At 42.3% G+C, this 27,053-nt stretch overlaps 1 protein-coding gene across 1 annotated transcript in view; it reads left to right on the top strand.

Annotated features, from left to right (window-relative positions):
* Positions 1 to 27,053, top strand: part of prex1 (phosphatidylinositol-3,4,5-trisphosphate-dependent Rac exchange factor 1) — a 196,807-nt gene that overhangs the window by 48,053 nt on the left and 121,701 nt on the right. The window contains exons 2-6 of the mRNA XM_060932042.1: positions 10,005 to 10,070; positions 10,235 to 10,357; positions 22,906 to 23,010; positions 23,164 to 23,265; positions 24,313 to 24,474. Coding sequence (XP_060788025.1) covers positions 10,005 to 10,070; positions 10,235 to 10,357; positions 22,906 to 23,010; positions 23,164 to 23,265; positions 24,313 to 24,474 — 558 coding nt within the window. The remainder of the gene's footprint in view (positions 1 to 10,004; positions 10,071 to 10,234; positions 10,358 to 22,905; positions 23,011 to 23,163; positions 23,266 to 24,312; positions 24,475 to 27,053) is intronic.

Here is a 27,053-nt window from a genome sequence, read left to right as displayed (position 1 = left end):
CCACTCACAGATATGTAATATTGGATCATTTTCCTCAATAAATAAATGACCAAGTATAATATTTTTGTCTCATTTGTTTAACCGGGTTCTCTTTATCTACTTTTAGGACTTGTGTGAAAATCTGATGATGTTTTAGGTCATATTTATGCAGAAATATAAAAAATTCTAAAGGGTTCACAAACTTTCAAGCACCACTGTAGGTGGTGTGATTCGGTTTAACCTTTACCAGAACATTCTGAACTGTTTTATTCCTCTTGTACCATAGCCATATTGCCAGTGATTCCATTTAAAAAAAGAATGACACATCATACTACTATTTTTTTTTTTCTCCATTTATAGTTGCAGTTAACATAATGGAACATCCACAATTGAGTTAATTCCTATTATCACTATTGTTCTCGCTATAAACGGATATTTCCTCATATAATTCACAGTGTAATGAGCTGCTACATGCACATTAGGCTTAGATTAGTCACATGTGAGGTCACAGGTAGGATGTCTGTCTCACGCCTGCCGCCACCGTCGCCCACCCTCTCTTCTCTCACCATGGGCTTTACGGATGCTCAGCTTCCTGGCTTTCGGCCCTGCGGCTCTTTCGGCCACCTCACACATGAATGATTTCAGTCAGGATGAGTTTGGATCTGCCATATGGGAAATTTCATTAGTGCACGCCTGAAGGACGCATCCCCTCCACCCTGCCAGAGGCTGCTTACAACACGCTGTCACCAGCATAACGCCCGAGTACGTATTAATTGGGTATCGGTTGCATGCGTCGAGTTATTCTACTCTGAGGAGCTGAGAATCTATGTTTAGTTCAGAACGAGTATATCCACTGCTTTATTTTTGGATTGGGGCATGTCATACCTTTTTGCAGGGTGTAATGATGGAGCTATATTTTTACACACAATCTTTAAATGTCTTGAGTGCAGTACTATGATCTAACGCTTAAGATCGAAGATTATTATCTAAAATAGAACTTCATGATGGGGCGGCACGGTGGTGTAGTGGTTAGCGCTGTCGCCTCACAGCAAGAAGGTCCTGGGTTCGAGCCCCGGGGCCGGCGAGGGCCTTTCTGTGTGGAGTTTGCATGTTCTCCCCGTGTCCGCGTGGGTTTCCTCCGGGTGCTCCGGTTTCCCCCACAGTCCAAAGACATGCAGGTTATGTTAACTGGTGACTCTAAATTGAGCGTAGGTGTGAATGTGAGTGTGAATGGTTGTCTGTGTCTGTGTCAGCCCTGTGATGACCTGGCGACTTGTCCAGGGTGTACCCCGCCTTTCGCCCGTAGTCAGCTGGGATAGGCTCCAGCTTGCCTGCGACCCTGTAGAAGGATAAAGCGGCTAGAGATAATGAGATGAATGAGATGAGAACTTCATGATGCAATATGAATGATGCTGTACACGAGAGCGGTATTGTGACTAGAAGAAAAAAAATTCTCACGCAATAAGAATATTTTGAAGATAGCTGAACTTATCTAATATTTCACATCATGTAATTAAGATCAAACTTGTATAAGACTGTTAAACCCATAAAATTGTGTTGGTCACAGTTTGGCAGATAGTTTAGCTCATTTCATGCATCGATTTCTAGAATGAAACGAAATGATCTGCGAATATAACAATTTCAATTCGAAAATTCAGCAATATTCAAGATATTTTCATTTGATGAGAGATTTTTGCAGTGCAGCTAAGCAACAGTGTTTGCTGTGCTACATACATCCTCTCCCCCCCCCCCCCCCCCCCCATACCCCTGAGCTGGTGATTTTGTATCTGATTAAATAGTGAAGCGGTGTGCAGAGAAACTGTCGTATGTGAGAGCACTTCACTTCTGCAAGCACTGAGCACCAAGACACACGCGCTTCCTTCCCCTCCAGTGTCGTGTCGTACTCGCTCTGCTCACAAGTCAAGGTACTAATCACAGCTCCTTGTACTTATGACGAGTCTGGCTGGTTCTGCTGTGTGCGCTCAGGTCATTCACCATCGCATTCTCTATTAAATATACATTTTAAACTCCATATGGTCTTGAACATAACATTCAGCATGAGGAGTTTATTGATCGCAGCATCAACCAAAATAAACAGCTAAATAAAAATGTTCCATGATGCCTCCGATTGCTTAATACTGAGTAAGTTGGTCATTTCAGTATCGGTTTCGGAATCAACGAGTACCAAAAAAACCACGTACTCCATCTGGAAAAAAAAAGGTATTGACGCATGTTGACAACTGTGTTGTTATTGCATTTTAAAATTTATATAGTGTACCAGTTAAAAGTTTGGACACACCTTCTAATTCAGTGGTTTGTCTTTATTTTTATTAATTAAAAGTCACTTCATGGCGATTTTCCGTTGCTTGGTCGAGCGACTTTTTGATGCAAGCAAAAAATTGCTTCGTGTGCGGATATTTGCGACGGTGATTTTTTATTTTTTTTTGCTGTTTGTGGCAGATCACAAGCATCAAGCATGCTTGATATTCTGCGACAAAAAATCGCCAGTCGTTGACTTGTTGCAGAGATATCTCCACGTGTGCATGTCTTTGCGATAACGAAGCGATCACCTCCAAAGGCTAAGCCAATCCCTGCCCGTGAAATAGTCACATGATTTCCACGTGACTTGAGTTCCCCTCCTCAAATCACCCATTGGTCGCAGGTAACGCGCACACGTAGCTACCCGAGAGGGGAAACTGGCGTCCAAAAATCATAATACGCTTGTGACAAGAAGTCGCCCTTGGCTTTAGTTGAGCGGTTCTTTACATGATATGAATTACTACAGTTGTGGAATAGGACTGTTTACTGTACTATTATTTTTTATTATTTACCGTTTGATCTCAAACGCATTAAATGAAAACTGAAGTCATTTTTAAACCTGCTTTATGCGTTATTCAATTAAGTTTTTGGTTTTAGTAACCTTATATCATGACTTGTATTGGCAACTAATGGCAATTAAATATTATACTTATTGGCCTATTCGGTTTTTAGCCATGTTGAATTTAGTTCGTTTGGTCCACGGCAGGCGTCACTTATCTGTGCGATCTTCACGAGACTTGTGCGAGACTTCGAAATGTGAAGTGTCAGCCAGGTGTCAGTGCCGCCATTTTGAAAACTGTTTTCCAAACGAAGTATTGCACAAAAACGAATTTAAATGACGATTGCTGCCTACTGTTTTCAAACTTTCCTGACTGCTATCAAAACAAACAAAACTTCCGGCTTGATTACGTCAGCATTCGAAGGAGGGCGCGTGCATCTTTTGACAACGTTGGCAGATGTCGGTCACTTTGATTTCCGCTGTACATTTTATTTCCGTCCTACGATGTCTCGCACAGGTCTCAACGAATCTCATTTACGGCCATTGCTTTGACATATGGACTGATATATTACATAGCATATTTCAAACACTCATAACTTGCTACAGCAGTGACAAAATAGCCGTCAGAAATGCATTCCTATATTTATTAAAATGAGAGAAATAGAATTTTGATCATAAATTTACCTTCAGTTCCTGTTTAAGAAGGCAAGAAATTGCACTAATTAACTTTTGACGAGGCACCTGTTAATTGAAAAGCATTCCAGGCGACTCCCAAATGAAGCTGGTTAAGAGAATGCTAATAGTGTGTAAAGCGTCATCAAGGCAAACACTGGATACTTTGAAGAATCTAAAATATCATTATTATTTTGTTTAACACTTTTTTTGTTTATCACATAATTCTATATATGTCCCATATATTATTTCATAGTTTTGATGTCTTTAGTATTGTTCTACAATGTAGAGAATGTTTATTTACAAAATATTATGACGCAAAACAATTGAAAAATCTTTTCTCTGTGTTTTTGTCAGTTAAATAAAGGTTCACACAAATTAACAGAACACAGGTTTTTGTTTTTACTGCATTTTGGAAAATATTCCAACTTTCCTGGAAATGGAGTTTGCAGCCAAAATACAAAACCCTATGAATGAGTACACGCAGTTGTGTCCAGACTTTTGACTGGAGCTGTACTGTATATTAATGCACTAATTCTGATATCATTTCGAGGATAACAAATCAAATCTTTGTCAGGATATTTTTAATTTTTATTTTTTAATGAAGGAACACGTCAGTCAGTGTCGGCGCTTTAAGGTAGAGCTGTTCTTTTCAAAATGTTCTGCCGCAGGCAAAGTCTTCAGCTCTTTGCGATTTTCTAGATTATGTTCCAAGCTGCATTTTTTTCCCCTTATTATTAGGTTCTATTGAGGCAGAAAAAAGAGAGGTTGGCGATTTCAACTACTGTTTATAACGTTAGTAAGAACAGGAATTAACTTGTTTGCAGATGTTCCACAACGTTAAACCTTAAAACTGTAATCATAAAAGTATGACGTGTTCTTGAATAAATGAATATTTGTTAGCTTTGGCAAAATGCTGCGTTTCGAAGAGGAATAAAGCTCTTCAGGGTGTGCTTTTATAGGAAAATGATTCACTGACAAAATGACTGGCATCACTTGCTTGTTGTCGGTTATTTTTCTGTATGCTTTATTCCTGACATAGTGGGCAGCTTATTGAGTGTTCTAGTTTTAAAGGGGACCTGAAGGCAAATTTTTTTTTTTTTTTAAATTATCAAAATTCTATTCATCTCATTTTATAAAGTGTAGAATGCATTTCTGACAGCTGTTTTGTCGCTGCTATTGCCTCGGTCGCAACCGGCCGTACGTGCTCCTACAGCCGGTCTACGTGCAAGAAACGCACGGAGGGCGCGCGTGTGACGTGCTGATTTTCGAGCCGTAGACTGGCCGCAGAGGTTCTTTGTCATGTCAAACAAACTCTATGGGCGCTTATGTTTTTTTTCAGGTTGCAAGACAAACTTACGGCCAACGTGCGTCTTTCTCCACAAACAAAAAAAAAACGCAGCGATTTGGGAAACGCCAAAAATCGCACAGCCAAAAAAAAATCGTACGTCCAGTTGTGACCTAGGCTTATAGCAAGTTTGAGTGTTTGAAATATGCTCTGTAATATATCAGTCCATATGTCAAAACAACGGCTGTAAAAGAGATTCGCTGAGACCTGTGCGAGACATCATAGGACGGAAGTAAAACGTACAGCGGAAATCAAAGTGACCAACATCTGTCAACGTTGTCAAAAGTCACACGCGCCCTCCTTCGAATGCTGACGTAATCAAGCCGGAAGTTTTCCCCGTGTCCGAAATCGCTCCCTACTCACTATGTAGGGCACTATATAGTGGGGACGCCATTTTGTAGTGCTGTCCGAAACCTTAGTGAGGATTATGTGGGAAATGCGCTCTGTATAATATGTATCACAAAAATACATGCATGTATTTATTATTTTGAAAACCCACCAGCTGCCTGATCTGGCACGTTTTAATTGTGCGACAGTAATGACGTAAATACCAGCGCGACAGACTCGTCCTTATCCTGTCGTCTTTCCAACTCTTCTCTACTCCACGTTGGTTCGAAGTCATATGGAATAATCTCCATCACCGATGAAGCTGGCAAATCTTGAAATTAATCTAAATTGGAATGATATGGCGATCTGGCCGCTGTGTAAACGGTTTTCAAAATGGCGGTGCTGACACTTCACATTTGAAGTCTCGCACAAGTCTCGTGAAGATCGCGCGGATAAGCGACGCCTGCCGTGGACCATACGAACTACATTCAACATGGCTAAAAACCGAAAAGACTGATCAGTGTAATATAATACGCCAATACGCGGCACAATATAAGGTTACTAAAACCGAAAACGTAATTGAATCACATGTTAATTAAGAAATAAAGCAAGTTTAAAAATGACTTCAGTTCCCCTTTAAGAGACAGAAGAGTACTACTGATAAACTCTCTACCGCTTCCTCTATGCCACCCATCTCCTAATTCTCATTGTGAACATCCTGGACAGTTCTGCCTCCTCAGAAATAGTCTAGAATATTACATAAGCATGCAATTCGTGAAAGAACTCCGTATGTTTTCGCCTACAACATCGAAAATCCAGGAGGTGGCTTTCCGTCTGCCGATATGCCTCAGCCGTTTAAATGTTCATGTCAGAACACTCAAGACACCGAGTCAGGGATTTAAAAAACGCTAATAGCTGGTTTAAGGAGAGATAATTTGCGGGAGCGAATGCCCCCAGAGGAGCAGCGCGTCTGTGTGTGTGTGTAGGGTGTCTGGGGCTGCCGTGTAAGTGGGAACGAGGCCTGTCATTAAGGGCAGGGCTGAAAGGATCGACACAGCACGGGCAGGGGAGTGGTACTCATGCTGTTGTGGCAAAGGGCATGGATAGCAACAAGCTGAACAATCAGTAAGGTGAAAGCAAAACGAAGAATCTGTAATGGAGGCAGATTGAGTTTTATACTTGAAAAGGGCGAAGACCTGGCATAGAGATGTTGAGGGACCGATGGACAGAGAGACAGCAGTGAAGTACAGGATCCGAGACGATCGGGAGCGTGTCAGGTAATTTAACACACGCAGGCTGGAGGGAGCGTACGCCACAGAGACGGAGCCGGCTGCTGAGAATAGTTTTACAGAGCCATAATTAGAAGCAGGCTTTGAGTGGCAGAGTCGTTTTCTTCAGGGGAGACACCCACTCACCCACACAACGCCATGGGTGTGGGTGCACTCAATGTCTTTTATATATAGTCTCTCTCTCTCTTTCTCTCTGTATCCTATGACCACAGCATGACAGGGATGTCACACACAGCGTAAGTAATTCCCCCCCCCCCCCCCCCCCCCTTCTAAATTGTACTAATCACGAACATCATAATCTGTCTATTAATGCTCAAGTGTTGACCAATATGCTGTCGTGTGCGCAGCACTGGATCGTATTCTTCTAGATACAGGGCCCATTCTGTAATTGTGGGAGCATTTCAAGTGTCGACTCTGTCATACATGTCAACCTTTGGTCAATCAAACCTGTATAACCAACCTCCAAAATCCGTATTTCCCTTATAAAATCCTTATAAGACGCAAATTAAAATAATTTACCTAAAATTTGAATGATAATTAACAATGATATATCCCAGTTACTTTTTATTCAATATCAATAACAATAAACCTTCAGAATGAATACAAAGCTCCAATGTTTGACAAAAACACAAAGTGTCACTCTAATGTTCTGAATTGTACTCCATGACAGCTTTTTTAGCGCTCTGCACCAATACCTCACTAGGCTGCATGTCACAGCAAGTGTCTGTGTTGATCTTGCCGGAGTGCCCATTCAGAATCTTTTCAGTCGCTAGTGAAAGTCGCTCAGGTGGAAATACGCTTTTCAAACAAAATGTTACTTCCCGGTTGGCGGGATTCTCGCAATGCGGTGTGCGCATGATCAAAAGTGGAACGAAGTCTCGCTACCACAAGATAACGCGCGATTTCATAAGACTCTTTACTGGCTGTCTGTGGTGTACAGTACGTTTGTAAATGTTATGCGCTCTTTTATCATCGTGGGAATTGATTATAGCTCTAAATAAATATTGAAGTTTTTTTAAAGAATCTGCATAACTTTATTTGTACGCCCGTATAGTACGTTTATTGAATCAAATCCGTATAAAATACGGACATTCCGTATAGGTTGACATGTATGCTCTGTCGGCCATCGTCAACCCCATTATCGCCAAACCGGGCAATCCGTTAACAGACCCGACGACAAGAGAGTTGACATTTTCCACTATTTTGTGTCTTAACTCCACATGCTAACCTCAAAGCAGCGACCATCCGGCATGTATAAAAATGATTTTTTTAGTGGATTTTAATCCTATTGTTTTTTGAAAAAAAGAAATGAGTGAGAGATTCACCCCAACATCACAATAACAGATTTGATGAATAAGCAATCTACTGGTGGTGTATCCTCAAGGTTTTGTTCAGATTAACGAGAGAAGAAACGTGACGCACCTCACCGCCGTTCTGAAGTTTCCCCGCCAGAGGAAGCGACATCTCTCGGTGCAGGTGTCATGCGTATTATTAAAAGTCTTTTGTGGATTTTATGTGGTATTCTAACGGAGTTAATGAGAACACTGGGACGGATTTTTAAAAAAAATTATTACTGAAATTTCACATAATACAGAAAAGGGATTTTCTATAACGGTTAATAGAATAAGCCCCCAAAAACAGACTGTTCGACTGAATCACTTCATATTTATTCGAGTTGAATGTACAAATCAGGAGTCAAAGATGGCTAATAATGTGGGGGAGGGGTGGGAGTCATTTAGTTAATGTTTTATGGATAAGTTGGGTCTAAAATGTGCATCGAGCATTGATATTGGTGAAAGGTTGACGTAATTTGCGTTATTGTTCAGAACTGATTCAGTGAAGATTTCTTTTGTGGAAAATAACTAAAGGTTTATCTTGGAGATGCAAAATGTACCCCGAATTCGAGAATGACCCACAGATTCCAACATATAACCTTAAAGTGCATATTCTGGACCAATTTCGTGTTTTTTTTTTTTTTATATGAAAGTATGTCCCCTTACACACTCATCCAGAAGGGTAATTTTGCACAGCCATCTGTCTACAGCAGAAAAAAATAAAATAACAAAATGCCTCTGGAAAAACCCCAAGGGAGTCTGGAGCCAGAATCGTGACGTTACCTGCGGAAGCGCCAGCAGGCTGCGCGAGCTTTGCACGGTTTCAGTGCACAGCCTGTGTACACCAAGCGCTCCCATTTCTCTCTCATTGTCCGGTCTTTTGGGAAACGATGAGTACTAATCCCATCAAGATTGGTGTTGCTACACCCTCCTACGATACATCTGTTAACCATTTTAATAATTACGTGATAACGTTGAAGAAATTTGCAGGAAACCACCAGGTCGTTTTCTCATAAACAAACCAGCGCTGATGTAGGATTCAGAAGGAGGCGTCCCGCGCGTGACGTCATGAAAATCAATGTTTGCCGGGAAATCCAAATGCCAAGTTTTTTCAGAGGCGGACCAATTCGCCTCAAATGGCTTGATTTCAACTGAATTTTTCTGGTATTGCGCAAGGTAAAAAAAATTGCACAAAATGCAAAATGTGACCGATATTTGACCAAAGTTTAATATAAAATAGGAGAATTACACTGATCTTGTGCCTGAATTTACCCGCACTTTAAACAGCGCTCCCCTGCTCGCTAAGAAAAACAGTTCGGTGGTTCATCAGGACAAAAATTAATGTTGGTAATTATTATGGTAGTCTGATGACAAGTAGGAGGTGTTTAGCATTTGTTTGCTCATTTATTGGGTGGCACGGTGGTGTAGCGGTTAGCACTGTCGCCTCACAGCAAGAAGGTTCTGGGTTCGAACCCAGCAGCTGACGGTGGCCTTTTTGTGTGGAGTTTGCATGTGTCTGTGTTGGTTTCCTCCGGGTGCTCCGGTTTCCCCCAAAGACATGTGGTTAGGCTAACATGGGGCAGCCTTAGGTTGAGGTGTCCTTGAGCGAGGCACCTAACCCCCAACTGCTCCCCGGGTGCTGTAGTGCAGCTGTTCGCTGCTTCAGATGGGTTCAATGCAGAGAGGAGTTTCACCAGTGTACGTGTGATGAATAAAGTTCTTGTGAGCTGCTTTCCCCGCATTCGAAATAAAATTACAACGCATCTTTCACACAATGTTCGACACCAACTGCCCATGATTTGTGTTGTCTCTAATATTCCTCCTCCTCCCTTTTCTCCTCAGCTTTTTAAACTAATTCTTTTACAGTCTTTCTCCACTTGTATCTGTCTCTGGCTTTCTCTTCCCACTTGTTGGTAATGCACCGATGCTGGATTAAAAATGGAGTCTTTTTCTTTTCTTTTCTTTCTTTCACTGACAAGCCATCTTTGTTTTGAGCATTTGGACAAATCGCAGAGGTTCCAGACGTTTTCACGAGCATGCTTTGATTTAATTATGCGACTGATGTGATCCATTAAAAAATAATTCGATCAAATCTTCAATTGTGACACGTCATGGATTTACCAGTTTGTTTGAATTTATTGCCAAAAATATTTTGATCACAAGCAGTCTTTTTATTATCCTGTTGCGGACAAATAGCATCATTATAACCATGTGTTTACTTTAATTCTTTTCTTAAGGCCTTTCTCCAGAGGATCAGACAGATGGGAGAAAATCAGCAGTGTCTGACACCAGAACAAGTCAAGGTACAAAGTGTGACGCACTCAGACCACATTTGCATACATTTAAAAACCCAAGACGAGCAAAAGGGAGGAAAAAAAAAAACCAACCCAAAACGTGAGTAATAAAGTGTTGTATTGAATGTTCGACTTGCTGTGAACACTTGTGCTTCTCTTTCTGCTGTTCTCAGATCTTGTTCTCCAACATTGAAGAGATCTTGGATGTACACCAGGAGTTTGTCTTTGCGCTGGAGGCCGGGCTGCAGCCCGAGCCTCAGCCTCAGCACGCTCTCGGTCACGTCTTCCTCCAGTTTGTGAGTCTCCTCTTGATGACCTTATCTTTGATCTTCTACTGATATTCATCTGATATCTGAAATGTGTTTCAAATATGTTATACTTTTAGCTTTTTGCTTATTAGCTCACACGGCCATAGGCCCGGTGATCTATCGCCATCACGCAGCGTCCGTCCGTCTGTCCACAATTGGAAGATCTAATCAGTCTGCACAAAAGTTACTTCCTGGTTTTGTGATTTCTCATTAACGAGTTGCGAATTAGACCAGTTAGCGCACTTTGAGGAAAATCGCTACTCCTCCCTCAGGTGGGGTTTACATTAGACCGTATCAGCAGATCATCAGATTAACGTTTTTAAAAACGATTAGCGTGCACACAGCAATGCCAATACACGATTCGCGTGCACACAGCAACACCAATACACGGATACGCTAATCACATGACTAATTCGGCACGTAAGTTGAAATGTGTCAGTGCGGCTCATCGCTTCCTCCTCAGCGGCTGCGCTCCAAATCACTCCGCCCTGAACAGCGAGTGCCCTCTGGAGGGTGCGCACTCCGGCCCTGCGCAGCTCACCGAGCGCGCGAGTGAAGCGCACGAGCAATGATTCGGGACTGAGCCGCTGTGCGCAAGTCACTTACCACTTGCAAGTGGAAGGATGGCAAGCCTAAAGACCATCATAACTACACAATGGGCAGTATTTGCATCAGTATTTGCAGTATTTTCATACTTTTATACTCTTTAATGAAAGGTGATACAAGGCGGAAGTCCGCGCCGTTTTTCAGCAGTCGCATCACATGACCAACGCCAGCGAATCAGGAAGGTGGATGTCACAGTGACGTTGTCCAATGACGACGCCAGCTAGAGCTCAGCACAGCGTATCCGCGTATTCTCAATGTTTACACAGCACCTGATCAGACACGATCTGGATTGAATACGTGGACCCTGGCGGATTCACGTTTCCAGGCAGTTTAATGTAAACGGACAGTGCATCCGCGAAGAAAACAAGACAGATACGGTCTAATGTAAACTTGGCCTCAGTTTTCAGTGGGTTTTGATTCTGATTGTTTTGTTTGGAAGATCTAATTGTTAGCTCAAACGGCCATAGGCCGGTGATCTATTGCCATCACGTGTCATCTGTCTGTCCGTCCATCCGTCCACAATTCGCAAAAATCGCTACTTCTCCCTGAGTTTTCACTGGATTTTGATTCTGATTGTTTTGTTTGGAAGCTCTAATTGTTCTCATGAACAACTTGGCTAATTATAAACGAGTCTGGTTTTTCATGGTACAGTCGTGTGGGCTACTGTCTCGCTGACGCTCTGGTATGATCAATGGAATCACAATGATCTACTTCACCCTTGGAATAAAACACAATGGGGCATGATCCTCTCGGAAAATAATCAACGACGGAGTAGTGTGATGCCGGTGCCACTCGGAAGATGGTTATTTTGCAACAATGGCTTGTTTTGAAGTATTTTGATTTGCCAAAAATTACTTTTTTTTTTGGATCCCCCACTGTCCGAAAGGCCCGAAGGGGGATTATGTCGTGGTGATGTCTGTCTGTCCCGGGAAGGGCGCTCACCTTCTGAAATCAACTCCTCTCACAATTTTTGGAGGAATTTCACGAAACTTGACAGGATTCTTTGTTATATATTGGTAATACGCATATTGCAATTTCCTTAAATTCAGTTGCATTTTACCAGAGTTATGGCCTAGTTGCCAGTGGGGGTTAATTGTGCTCTCAGAGCACTCTTGTAACAAAAATACATCAGGCTTTTTGTCCGTTTCTAGTTGTAGACTTCTTGCTAGACACGTTAGTCAGAAAACCTACTTGCAGCTTTACACAGCACTCCATAAATGCTAAATAAACATGTCCTCACAAAAAACTTGTTCATTTAAACCAGGGGTCACCAAACTTTTTTTCTCTGGGGGCCACATTGTCATTCCTGACTGTGATGGGGGGCCGGGGTCGGGTCAGCTATATAACATAGAATTGTATGACCCAGACAAATATGACCACCAGCAGGCCTCATTGTGTAGTAGAGATTACTAGCCTGGCACAGCCATCCACACTACTATATCCCCCACTACTATATCCCCCACCACTATATCCCCCACCACTATATCCCCCACTACTATATCCCCACCACTACTATATCCCCCACTACTATATCCCCACCACTATATCCCCACTACTATATCAACACTTGATTCCTGGCACATATTTGTTTATCTTTACTAGTGGTTTGCAAAAGTAGTAATCGAGTCTTCACACTTTGTTTTAATTTGAAATACCACAGATATTCCATTTATTTATTTTCTAATAAAAATAACATCAAAACTGTCAAGGTAAGAAACATCTGCCCAGTTGAGGTGATTGACACTGGCAAAGGTGAGTGGAAAATTATAAATTGTAGGTAGGCCTGTTGATAATACTAATAATATTAATAATAATTGTGTGCAGCACTTAATAAAGGTCAAATAAATAGGCCTATAAAATAAATACATTTAAAAAAACAGTGAAATTATAATAATATGAGCAATAGATCACAGCAGTTGTGCTGTGTCCTGCACGTCATTGCTCTCATCCATGGCCAAAGCAAAAAACTCGAATTCTGACGCTTTCTCATTCAGCTGGTCATACACGTTGTCCCCCAAATCTTCGGTTCGCCTGGTCATAGTAGGTGCGGAGAGACTCACGGCATCGAGCGCATCCTTCTTGTCGGGACACACCTCCTCGGCCACAGCAAGCATGCATACTTTAACAAAGTCCCCATCAGTAAACAGCTTTCCGTGGGTAGCTAGTAGGTGAGCTACCTTATAGCTAGCTCGGACAGCAACCTGGTTGATCTGGGTTTGGTGAAGGAATACATTCTGTTGTGCAGCCAGTCCGCATTTCATCCTCCGAATCCTGTCTTCTCTTGTTTGCCCTCGCAAACTAGCAGACTCTTTGTGGTGGGTTTCATAGCGATGACGCAGATTATATTCTTTGAAAACCGACACACTTTCTTTACATACAAGACAAACTGCACGGTCCTTACACTGAACGAAAAAATAATCGGTGGTCCACTGTTCTTTAAAAACTCTGCACTCTCTGTGAGCTTTTCGCTTACCGCTAGCCATTTTGCTGTCCTGAACACTGACAGTTCTCTGCGCGTGCGCTGCCTGTCATTGCTTGATCGCAAGCATATGACGAAAATTCGGAAAATATGAATAGTTCATTTTATAACTAAATATCAATTTTAATTGATAAAATCAACAAAATACAAGATGCAGACATGTTATTATTTGCCAAAAAGCAATTTAAAAAAATAGGCCATGACCACTTTTGGGGATTGCCTCATAGGGCCGGTTCAAGTGGTGGGGGGCAGAGGGGCCGGTCAAAGGGGGGTGGCGGGCCGTAGTTGGCCCGCGGGCCGTAGTTTGATGACCCCTGATTTAAACGCTATTTTTGGTAGCATGAGACGATAGAACGTTACATCAAGTGCATGAATATAAACTTGTGATTTGCCTCGCAGCCAAACTATTGTCAGAGTTGCTGTTACAGAAAATGAATCAACACCTTCTGACCGATCAGCCCACGGAATATAACCGTACTGTAATATCAGCAGACGTAATTTCCAAACCGTAATCTCATAAGTCCCACGAAACAAAACAGTACTTTCCACTCAAACTGACAGAACTCCAGCATTTAACCCAAATCCACCTTGACTTCAAGACATCGTCGTCGTCATGTCTGTGAAGAAAAATCACGGACACGTTTATCTACTTTTTCCACACTTGAAGCTTATTACTTTACGCGTCTGCTCTGCTGATGTAACCTGGGTATTAGAGATATATTTTAGCCCACATCAAGCCAGAAAACATGAGTCACTGCATAATTCAGGAAGAGGAGGGTTTTGAACAGTTATGCACCTCTTGAAAGAAGTGAGCACACACTGGGGCTGAAATGAGCGAACTAAAAATAGCCCAATGGAGGGAGTAAAGTTTTAATCTAATGATTAATTGAAATGCATCATTAAGAATATTTTTGCTTTGTGATTATTCGCTGCAATGTGGAGACCTTTTATCATTTTTTTGCATTCATTAAAAAAAAAATGTTTGGGTTCTTTTAGATGCAAATGTGAGCTTTCGGATTAGGAATTCAGTTTAAAGCTGTCCGGGTTGGAATTCTCCTGTCTGGGTGGCAGGGTGAGAGATTGGATTTGGTTTTCTTTCTGTTGCCTCATGCGCACTCGCTCTGAAAACCGTATATTTTCTGCTATTATGCTGTAATGGTGTCGTGTGGGAATGGGAGCAAAACGGTAAAGTCGAAACGTTAATCTGTCCCCTGGAGACCTAGTAACGTTTACGGTAATCTTTTGCCGCAGGAATACGGAGCCATCAGATTTGCGTGTTGTGACTGGGCGCGACATTGCTGGCGGTGATGTAAATGATGGTGTGATGTTGCGATGGAGCTATTCATACCGCCTCAATGTGGAGCAACCACCGGCAAACTCGAAACAACAAGCCAAGCAAACATCACCAAATATAAGCAACAATCGGAGATGTGCACAAGCGCTGGCGACCGGCGTTTTTCTCCGCCTACACAGACGGTCTGCGCCGGCTACGCAATCTCAGAAAAACGATTAAAAAAAACCCTTGCCTTTCAATATTCAAGCCTTTTATATCGTCTCCTCTGCCCATAATTTTGCTGCAAATCCAGTTATTCCACCACAAAATTCTCCTCGATTGGAATATAGTATGACCGGAAGCAATGCCATATTTGTTGATCGATTCTCGCACTCCGATTGGCTGAGCCGGACCACGTGACCACGCCGTAGCGTATGTAGTTATGTTACAGAGTCAGGCAGCATATTACAGAGGGTAACCGAGAAAGCCAAGCGTGCGCACACATCTGGAGGGAAATTTCATACATATTTTGCAAGTATTTTACACGGAAATGGTTAGCAATTTATTAGCTGAGAATGCACCAGAAGGCATGTACATTTCAAAATTACAGGCACCTGTTTCCTTTTTTTAACCAGCTACTTCAGATTTTCTGGGGAACCCTGAACAATGTTATAAATAGCCTTTGCTTGAACAAAACAAATGTTCAGAAACAGAGCCGTGATGCAGCTCGACTGGTGCCATGCTGCGAACTAGCTTTGTTATTTCACAGCAGTGGACTTGCCACCTCGTGAATTATATGTCATATCCAGTCTCGCATGTTTTACACGTTTTGCAGCAGTTCATTAAATGCATCCATCCATTATCCGTAACCGCAGGCAAACTGGAGCCTATCCCAGCTGACTACGGGCGAAAGGCGGGGTACACCCTGGACAAGTCGCCAGGTCATCACAGGGCTGACACATAGACACAGACAACCATTCACACTCACATTCACACCTACGGTCAATTTAGAGTCACCAGCTAACCTAACCTGCATGTCTTTGGACTGTGGGGGAAACCGGAGCACCTGGAGGAAACCCACGCGGACACGAGGAGAACATGCAAACTCCACACAGAAAGGCCCTCGTCGGCCACGGGGCTCGAACCTGGACCTTCTTGCTGCGAGGCGACAGCGCTAACCACTACACCACCGTGCCGCCCTCATTAAATACAGTCAGGTGGGAATATATGATGCATGTTACTTTTCCGTGATGAAAGACTGAGTGGGAATGAAAATGTATCTAATCGGTATTGTTTTTACCTCGTACAGTAATGGGCTTCGTATGTGAAAGGAGCTTCGGTCTTTGATCAGAGGACTCAACAGGGGACTGCTTTCACATTTAAAGCAAGATTTAATTTTATGTTGAAATGTTTGTATCAGGGCAGCACGGTGGTGTAGTGGTTAGCGCTGTCGCCTCACAGCAAGAAGGTCCGGGTTCGAGCCCCGTGGCTGACGAGGGCCTTTCTGTGTGGAGTTTGCATGTTCTCCCCGTGTTCGCGTGGGTTTCCTCCGGGTGCTCCGGTTTCCCCCACAGTCCAAAGACATGCAGGTTAGGTTAACTGGTGACTCTAAATTGACCGTAGGTGTGAATGTGAGTGTGAATGGTTGTCTGTGTCTATGTGTCAGCCCTGTGATGACCTGGCGACTTGTCCAGGGTGTACCCCGCCTTTCGCCCGTAGTCAGCTGGGATAGGCTCCAGCTTGCCTGCAACCCTGTAGAAGGATAAAGCGGCTACAGATAATGAGATGAGATGAGATGTTTGTATCATTCATATCCAGTCAAGCTGTACATTCCCAGTGGGATATCTTAGTCCAAGTATTTCTTGCCTTAGTTCTAATGCAAAAGTGAGTGCTGCTGGTGTTTAATGAAATAAAGATGTGAATAAATGAATATGAATCAATGATGAGTCAAATAAAAAAGAACAAAAAATCAATACAAATGATATACTTCTGAAGATTACATCATTCGACACTGAAATGAATTTTAAAGTGATTGAAAGCCCAACTGATTGCATAAACATCAGGACATAAAAGATGCACACAAACACACGTGTGTAAAATGTCTGCCTCAGCTTCACAGAATCATTTCAAGATTTAAAGCATGGAGTGTTTTGCCAGTGTGGAAATGATGAACTGTACTGGTTGTCTCACATATTAGAGGCTCCTGGTGTGTTTTGTGGATTGAGTGTTACAAACACTGCAAGCATGATAATGACACACACACACACACACACACACACACACCCCAAAAACCACACTCACCGTAAGAGGAAATGGAGAAGTGGAAGAGGCGGAACAGATGAGCACTTCACATCCTTTGCTGCATTTTAGAGAGAGCGAGCGACAGAGATGGACAAAGAGACCGATAGTGTTAGATATAAAGTCTGAAATGGTGTGAGAGAGACACAGACAAACACGCACATGAAGAGAGAGAAAGACAGACAGAGCAAGACAGAGATAGGGAGAGAGCGAGAGAGACACGAGAGAGAAAGACCGATGGAGCATGATGGAGAGATAGAAAGTTAGCCAGAGCTACAGAGAGAGCGAGAGAGACAGACAGACACACAAACATGAAGAGAGAGAAAGACAGACAGAGCAAGACAGGGAGATAGAAAGAGAGACGGAGAGAGTGAATGAGAGACAGGCAGACACATGAAGAGAGAGAAAGAAAGACAGAGCATGAGACTGAGAGAGACAGACACACATGAAGAGAGAGAAAGACAGACAGAGACAGAGCTATAGAGCGAGTGAGAGACAGACAGGCAGAGTGGGGGAGAGAGAGAGATGGACAGACGGACAGAATGGGGGAGAGAGAGAGATGCACAAACGGAGAGAGAAGGAGACAGACGGACAGACACAAATGGAGAGAGAGAGCCAGGCAGAGCAAGACAGACAGATAGATAGATAGATAGATAGATAGATAGATAGATAGATAGATAGAATGGGACAGCAAAAGAGAGACAGACAGACAGAGAGGGACAGATGGTGAGAGAGAGAGATTGAGTGGTCAACAGTCTCCAGTTGCCGTTAGCTCGGAGCTGCCCACAAGAATCTCCATCACTTTGTGGTCAGAAAAGTGGCTCCGCCCCCCAGAGCGAACAGCACTTCAGTCACGGTTCCAACATTAAGCCTGAACATTGTTTCTTCACAGCTCATCTACTCACTATCTGACCAAACATCTGTACAGAAGTTACATCAGTGACCTCAGTCCAAACACTTTGACTTGTAGACGCTGATCAAGGCTTATAGGAGCTAAAGGTCTCACTGTGTTGGAAAGTAAACTCCAAAACTATAAAGAACTTTCATGGTCTTTGTGCTTCCAGCTGTGCAGAATAGAGTAGCTCAGTAGTCGTTATTGGTACTCTGTTTATGTAGGCATGAAAAAACTGCAGACAGTTTTGTCACATTACATTGCTTCAGCATACAACTGGGGAAGCCATGGCCTGAAGTTTAGAGAAGCAGCTTTGGGACCAAAAGGTCACCAGTTTGATTCCCTGGACCAGCAGAAACGGCTGAAGTGCCATTGAGCAAGGCACCTAACCCCTAACTGCTCCCAGGGCTGCTCTGGGTATGGTGCTCGTCGCTTTGGATAAGGACGTCTGCTGAATGCCAGTAATATAACTGGGTGACAAAAACATAAACGTAAAAAGAACCAAGTAGATAAATAAAATATAGTAATTAGTAAAGTAATATCAGTATGTAATTTGTGAATTGGTCAACATTTTCTGACCAATCAGAACTAAGAATTCAATAATTTTGTGGTATAATAAAAGGATCACCGCGAGATGACCTAGTGGTTAGCGTGTCTGCCTCTCAACCAGGAGGTCGCAAGTTCTACTCATGGTTGGGCCATACCAAAGACCATCATAAAAATGGTACCTACAACCATCTGGCAAGACGCGCTGCAATACAGATGCAAGTAGGGAAGTCAAACTCTCACAGTTACCAGAGGACTAGAACCCCACTGTAACCCTAGCTGTATAGGCGAGAGGCCGAGTGCTATGGAAACCGAGATCGGCGCCGCACCCATACACCTTAAAGAGTTGGTTAGGCCTGGGAAGACCAGATTCTGGCGTGAGAGGGACTTTTTTTTTTACTTTTTGAATAAAAGGATCTCAACTTTTTATACAAAGTTGTCTCTGGTAGTTTAATACTATGGGGTTATATTTGAATATCTGAGTGCTTTTTATAGTCGTATTTGTTAAATGATGACCTAAAACAGTTCCTGCTTTTGGACATTACTATACAAATATGTCAGATGCTTTCCTCAGGGCTAACGGCTAGATAGTTGAGCAGACGAGACGCATCGGGGTGATAGTACACACCCATGACCTGCTGTGCTGGTGTGTACCACTTCCTGTTTTCTTCAAGCTTTGCATCTTTGGCTGCCTCAGTTTAGATTTCAATGAGCTTTAATTTCAATTCCTGTGTTGTGCTAACACATCTCCTTTCACAGCTACTTTCATTACTGTTTGACTGAAAAGAGAGGAGGAACATGGTTGTGACCCACTTAAAGAAAGATTTCATAAAGCATTTCATGGTATTTCTTGAATTAAGATGAAATGTAAAAAAAAATAGGGGTGAAACACTATGCCACTATGCAAATGGGCATGGCCTAAGCTGAAAGGACTAAGAAAAATTATAATTAATAGCACTATGCCCTCAGAAAAATTGAAGAGAGAAAAAAAAAAAAGAGGTCGAAATGCCAGCGCTACCAGGATGTGATGAATAAATGCTGTACGTGCATCATGCAACATGGTACTTATTTGCCCGACGAACTTCATATCTGAGCGTTCGCCCACGCCTGCATGAAAGTAATAAAATACTGTTCGCACAACTTTTCTCACAACAACCAACCGTTCATTTTTCTATGTACGCATGCGACACGGAGCCATCATTTCAGCGAAGCAATCATTCAAACGAAGCAAGCACGAGTGCTCCAAATCCAAACAGTTGGCTCCAGTGATTCCTCCGACTCGTCTCTCACATGATGTGACATTTTATTTCCTCTCACACAAATTTTAGTTCCTATCTGCAATTAGTTCCTGTGTACTCACTGATTTGGATAAATAAATAAAGAAAGAAATATTATATCCAGGGTTTTATTTTATCCTGTTGTACATTCCCATACATGTCAACCTTTGGTCAATCAAACCTGTATAACCAACCTCCAAAATCCGTATTTCCCTTAAAAAAATCCGTATAAGATGCAAATTAAAATAATTTACCTAAAATTTGAATGATAATTAACAATGATATATCCCAGTTACTTTTTATTCAATATCAATAACAATAAACCTTCAGAATGAATACAAAGCTCCAATGTTTGACAAAAACACAAAGTGTCACTCTAATGTTCTGAATTGTACTCCATGACAGCTTTTTTAGCAGTCTGCACCAATACCTCACTAGGCTGCATGTCACAGCAAGTGTCTGTGTTGATCTTGCCGGAGTGCCCATTCAGAATCTTTTCAGTCGCTAGTGAAAGTCGCTCAGGTGGAAATACGCTTTTCAAACAAAATGTTACTTCCCGGTTGGCGGGATTCTCGCAATGCGGTGTGCGCATGATCAAAAGTGGAACGAAGTCTCGCTACCACAAGAATAACGCGTGATTTCATAAGACTCTTTACTGGCTGTCTGTGGTGTACAGTACGTTTGTAAATGTTATGCACTCTTTTATCATCGTGGGAATTGATTATAGCTCTAAATAAATATTGAAGTTTTTTTAAAGAATCCGTATAACTTTATTTGTACGCCCGTATAGTACGTTTATTGAATCAAATCCGTATAAAATACGGACATTCTGTATAGGTTGACATGTATGTATTCCCTCTCATTATGAGAAAACCTAAAGCTGGGGAAGAAGTAACAGAGGACACTGGTATCTCTGGAGGGTGTTTGCGGCTAATACGGTCATCTTGCTAATGTTTTAATGGCTAATACAGAGTCTGGCATGTTGCGTGTAAACCAGCCAGCCAACCAACCAACCAATTTCCACACTGATTCGTGTGGTCTTTTAATTTGTTTAACTAATGAGACGAGATGCATACCATTCATACAAACTTTGTTATAGATTTCTATTTTATGACTTCTACATTGAGTCAGTACAGAAACATTTTAGAGTCCAAACGGTCGTTTTCCAGCACATTATTAAATGTTACAGGAAAAATAATGTTTGTATCTGAGCAGCATGTTACATAAGAGACGACTTTTCAGATTAAAAAATAAAACCTAACGAAGGCTGCTGGGTTTTGGCGCAGAATTAAGAAGCAAGTGTGACACTCAGTGTCCAGAAGAACTGTGGCTGGTTCTGTAAGATGCTCAGTAAAACCTACAGCTCATTTCCTTATCAAACTGCACTCACTGTACCTCAGACTACTATTTTTTCATGAAACCTGACAGTTAAGTGACTAGAGGAGTTGTGCCTTTTGACATTTTGGGATTTCTGTGATTTTTATTTTTTCCGTATTTCCATGGCAACCAATTCAGCCTAGGAAAATTTGGAGTGGGGTTTCATGTGGATGTCGATAATTGTGGAACGGTGTCACGTGATCTGATATGCTAAGTAATCGGGAATCAACTCATTTTTTTCCAGTGGTAGTTTGAGTAATATTTCATGCACAATTTACGTATAGAAAGTCTTTTTTTACTTTTGCAACGGCCAAAAGATCATTAAGGTGTCGATAATTGTAGCCGCCGCTCTATATCAAACAACTGAATGAATCTTTTTTTCAAAGATTTTCAGAATCAAACAAATGAATCTTTTTTAACATTAAGATATTCGAAAACATTTTACATCCATTTTAAATAAAATAAAATTGTATATTGCAGTAAGTTCTGTGCTGTAGGCTATACATTTTGGCTACTACTCTTTCTCATCAGAAATAAAATTGGTGGACGGATGATACACAAATACAATAAACAACACTTGGAGCTAGTGTGGATGCAGAGGCCCACTTTACACGGGGACGGTCTGAAACAAAAACGCAAAAGTCCGTTTTCGTTCTGACTTTTTTCCGCGTCTACACGACCGTTTTCAAGGAGGAAATCTGCGTCTATACGGTGACGCATAAATGTGTGGAATTCAATTGGATGTGCATGCCAGGCGGCTAGGTGGTGCTGTGAAAGACCTCCGCTATGTCTGCACGCATGCGCAACGTCTTCCGTCTTGTCTGATCTGCACTGCGAAAACTTTGACTACTCTGGCTATGGTAAGTATGAAAGTAAGTAAAAAAGTAAGAGCATACTATACCCGCCTCTGTTCATTAACGGTATATGTGCAGATTCGGTATAGATGTTCGAAGGACTCCTGGACGTTTATTAAAGCTGCCAGAGCAGCTTGAAGGTCCGTTGGATCGATGTAATCAGACATGCTCTTACTTTTTTACTTACTTTCTTACTTCCCGGGCTGGCATGTACAGTATATGACATATGTATGACGTAAACGCGTACCCGACGTGAGCAGATCCGAGCAGAGTTTCGCGTATTGGGTAGTTTAGACGGATATGCAACGGGGGCTGTTTTTAACTTATCCGCTCTGGAAGGCGTTTTCAATTTTTTCCGTTTTTCAGCCTCGGAAACGCCGTCCCCGTGTAGACGAAAGGCACTTCCGATAAAATATTTAGTCGTTTTTACCCGACAGCATCCTCATGTAAACGGGCCCAGAGTTCGACACAGCTTGATGCCTTGTGACTTTTTCTAGAAAGTAATCCGGTTCCATTCCTCCAAAAACTTTTGGTTCTGATAGGATAGCCCACTCCACCCCCACCAAGCCCAACATATTTCTACTGCAATACAAAACTTATTTAGCATCCCCAACATGGGGCAACAGATTCTGCATTTTTGGCAAAAATCATACTCGGCCTAGCAGCTCATTGCCATTGTAGTAATATGAAGCATGTTCAAACTGTGTTGCAATGCATTATGGTCTCAGTGGATGGAGTAATTGCATTTCATCCAAGCTGTATTTAGAATGCTGCTAATTACAGTGTGCAAAATAAGCAAATCTCCATGGTGCCTGGCAGTGTATCTCAGACACACACACACACACATTCCTGTTTTACACGTACCGTAGAGACATAAACACTCTTGGTGCCCCGATGGACTGTTTTGTGCTGATAACCTTTTTCCCTGATCCAGAGAGACCGCTTCTCAGTGTACGGAGAATACTGTAGTAACCATGAGAAAGCTCTCCGGCTGCTGATGGAGCTTAATAAGATCCCTCACATCCGCACCTTCTTACTGGTGAGCGCTGCTTAAACATACATCTGCAGAGTCATGTTTCAAGTTAACCAGGCGTGTGTTTGTTTTGTAAAGCTGATTTATGTCGATAGGTTTGTAAGGCGAGCACAGGTAAAAGTAAAGGCTCACAGATTTGAGTGTGTGTTTGTGTTGCAGCACTGCATGTTGCTCGGAGGGAAGAAGAGCACAGATGTTCCTCTGGAGGGTTACCTGCTCTCACCGATTCAGAGGATCTGCAAGTACCCTCTCCTGCTCAAGGTACCAGTCACTTTCCTCAACCAAAGATTGACTGGCTTCGTCTTTTACACCCCCACTTTGATGTGGACAGGTTGAGAGCTGAAAGGGGTCCCTTTGCAGTGCTGGGGCTTGAATCCCTGGCCCAATGATCAGTAGCCCAGAGCCTTCACCTGTTTTTCTTTCTTTTTTTTTCTAAGGTTGACTGTATGTCTGTGTGTCTGACTGTGTCTCTGCGTCTGTCTGTCTGTCTGTCTGTCTGTCTGTCTGTCTGTCTGTGTCTCTGTCTGTCTTCTTTCTGTCTCTGTGCATCCGTCTTTGTCTGTCTGCCTGTCAGTGTCTGTTTATCTGTCTTTGTGCATCTGCCTTTGTCTCTGTCTGCCTCTGTGCGTCTGTCTCTGTGTATCTGTCTTTGTCTGTCTGTTTCTGTGCATCTGTCTGCCTGTCAGTGTCTGTTTGTCTGTCTTTGTCTCTATCTGTCTGTCTTTGTGTCTCTGTCTGCCTGTCAGTGTCTGTTTGTCTGCCTCTGTCTGTCTTTGTGCATGTGTCTTTGTCTCTGTCTGCCAGTGTCTGTTGGTCTGTCACTGTGTCTGTCTGTCTGTCTCTGTCTGTCTCTGTGCATCTGTCTTTGTCTCTGTTTGTCTCTCTTTGCATCTGTCTTTGTCTCTGTCTGTCTCTCTGCCTTTGTCTCTCTCTCTCTGTCTGTCAGTCAATGTCTGTATCTCTCTGTATCTGTCTCTTTCTGTTTATCTGCCTCTCTGTGTCTCTGTCTGTCTTATGGGGTTTCTGCTTGTCTGTCAGTGTCCCTGTCAGTCTTTGTCTGTTGGTATCCTAGTCTGTCTGTCTGTCTGTCTGTCTGTCTGTCTGTTTTTCTGTCTCTATGTCTGTCTGTTTCTGTGTCTGTCTCTTTATGTTTATGTCTCTGTCTGTGTGTCAGTCTGCCTGTCAGTTTCTTTCTTTCTTTTTTCTTTCTTTCAGCTCTGTTTACTTCTTCCCTGCAGAAGATTGTGCAGAAATACATCTGAGATTGATTTCCTTGCGCTAAGTTCGTGTATTGTGTGTCCGGTGTAGGAGCTGTTGAAAAGGACGTCTAAGAAGCATGCAGATTACCCGGCCGTGGAGGAAGCTCTGCAGGCCATGAAGGAAGTGTGCTCCAACATCAATGAGACGAAGAGACAGATGGAGAAACTGGAGGCTCTCGAGCAGCTCCAGTCCCACATAGAGGGCTGGGAGGTCAGTGCACAGTGCTAGTGTTTGTGTTTATTTTCAAGTCAGTTTAATTGTCCTCCCATCCATAATGCATACACTTCTCTGCACCAAGCGCAAGAGCCACAGAGCACTTGTTGTACACGTGATGAGCTAGCATTCTGAACATATTGTTAGACCTAGAGAGACTGTTGGAGGTGTTTAAAACATCACCACCTGACACTTTCCACCTCACTGCTGGCCAGAAGACTGCGGAGAAAAGCACAGGATGTGGCGCACGCACTCACATGGGTGCAGCTTTTAGTAGGTCAGAGTTATCCATTTCAGTATGAGGTGGTCGAGATTCTGAAGCATTGGTGAATTTCTTTGTTTCCTCAGACTGGATCCATGGTGACATTTTCTTTAGAAACACCATAAAGAGAAACAGGAAGCATTAATGAAAAAGAGTCAACTTGTTACCCAGGAAATCAGCTGATTCCTTAGAACATGCCACTGTAAACCCCCCCCCGCTCTCTGTCTCTGAGCATTCCAACTCCCCCCCCCATTACGTTCCTGTACTTCTCATCATATTTTTATGGTTTTGGGAACTTTTAGGCTAGTTTTCAGTGGCAGTGCATGCTGTGTTTATTTCCTATAGAGCAGCGTCCCTCACAGTGGTTCACTGTCCTCCCATTCAGTATGTTCCCCAGCTCACAACAGAGCTCCATTATGCTCCAGTCCAGACGCTTGTGTGCTATGCTTCAGCAAATCCAGCTGACTAAAGAATTGTAGACACACAGCTAGCTTAAATTTCCGTGGTTATGAAATCATCACCTAGTACATAGTGATACCTCACATTTTGCAAGGTAATGCCACCAACAAAAGTGTTGCTGTAGGATTTATGTCGTGATGAGTGGTGTCGAATGCCTTGTACAGGTTGATATTTCCAGGAGATCAGCACTCCACTGTAAGTGCTTAATCAAGTAGGTTTTATCGAACCTAATGTAAATCATCTCTAATGGACACAGAGTGCAGAATCAGGAGCAGACATCGTACCGGCAATGTAATCGACCCATTTGGACACGCCATTGATTAAGGAGACAAAATGGCGTCTCAGACTCACACCCACACCTGCAAAGCATGGAAAATCACATCCTGTTCAAAGGCAGCCTGAAACATTCTCTCCGGATGAAATCAATTATTGATGGTCAGAAGCCTTGTGCAGGTTCAACTTCATGACAAACTTGAGCGCCTGGGCTTTTCCTGCAGGACAGAGTGTGGGGCTTGTACATAAAGAAACAGTGAACATTTTAACTTTTGCCTATTTTAAAATGACTATGAAGTGTTCAAACGAGATTCTGTGGTTTTTACTGTTAAGCAGTGATTTCACCCCAATTTGAACACGAGTATAAAAATATATCCGTATTTAAAATCTTATATACAGTACCAGTCAAAAGTCTGGACACATCTACTTATATATGGACATGAGTGTTTTATTGGGAAATACACCACTCGTATTTTTCATACGGTCTACATCCAGGACATGGAGAACCAAAACCGTGACCTAAATTTCTATGTGCCATTCGTGAGGATATGGAGGAATTGTTTTGATTCACAAACAAAAAGTATGTAAGTTAATGTGTCTATATAATAAAGAGAAAATCTCACGTTAACTTGAAAATATCAAGTTTATCTTCTCATGTTGAAAAACTCGCATTTTTCATATGAAATACATCGCGGATCTGAGTGACACATTTCCCGACATTTCATTCCGATGATGTCACTCCCAGTGTTTTCCCGCTGACTAGATGCGTATTGTCAAAATGGTGAACCAGTTCAAAATGAAAATTCTTTTGATCAACTTGTGTGTGTTTTTTTTCTTTTAGTGGATGTGTCCATATAATATAAAGCACGTTACATTTTGGCGCAAATATATGAAGTTTATCTTCTCGTGTTGAAAAATATCACTCACTTGCTTCATTCACTTGTGATTTATATACATATTAACCACTCTAAGATAAACTTTCTATCTTTGCGCAACCATGTAATACCCTCTCTCTCTATCTATGTATATATACAGTGGTACTTGAAAGTTTGTGAACCCTTTCGAATTGTCTATATTTCTGCATAAATATGACCTAAAACATCAGATTTTCACACAAGTCCTAAAAGTAGATAAAGAGAACCCAGTTAAACAAATGAGACAAAAATATTATACTTGGTCATTTATTTATTGAGGAAAATGATCCAATATTACATACCCATGAGTGGCAAAAGTATGTGAACCTTTGCTTTCAGTATCTGGTGTGACCCCCTTGTGCAGCAATAACTGCAACTAAACGTTTCCGGTAACTGTTGATCAGTCCTGCACACCGGCTTGGAGGAATTTTAGCCCATTCCTCCGTACAGAACAGCTTCAATTCTGGGATGTTGGTGGGTTTCCTCACATGAACTGCTCGCTTCAGGCCCTTCCACAACATTTCGACTGGATTAAGGTCAGGACATTGACTTGACCATTCTAAAACATTAACTTTATTCTTCTTTAACCATTCTTTGGTAGAACGACTTGTGTGCTTAGGGTCGTTGTCTTGCTGCACGACCCACCTTCTCTTGAGATTCAGTTCATG

This window comes from Neoarius graeffei, chromosome 10 (assembly GCF_027579695.1).
Source record: "Neoarius graeffei isolate fNeoGra1 chromosome 10, fNeoGra1.pri, whole genome shotgun sequence".
Lineage (NCBI taxonomy): Eukaryota > Metazoa > Chordata > Actinopteri > Siluriformes > Ariidae > Neoarius > Neoarius graeffei.
Note: the sequence above shows the minus strand (reverse complement) of the source record. Positions and strands in the feature narration are given on the sequence as shown.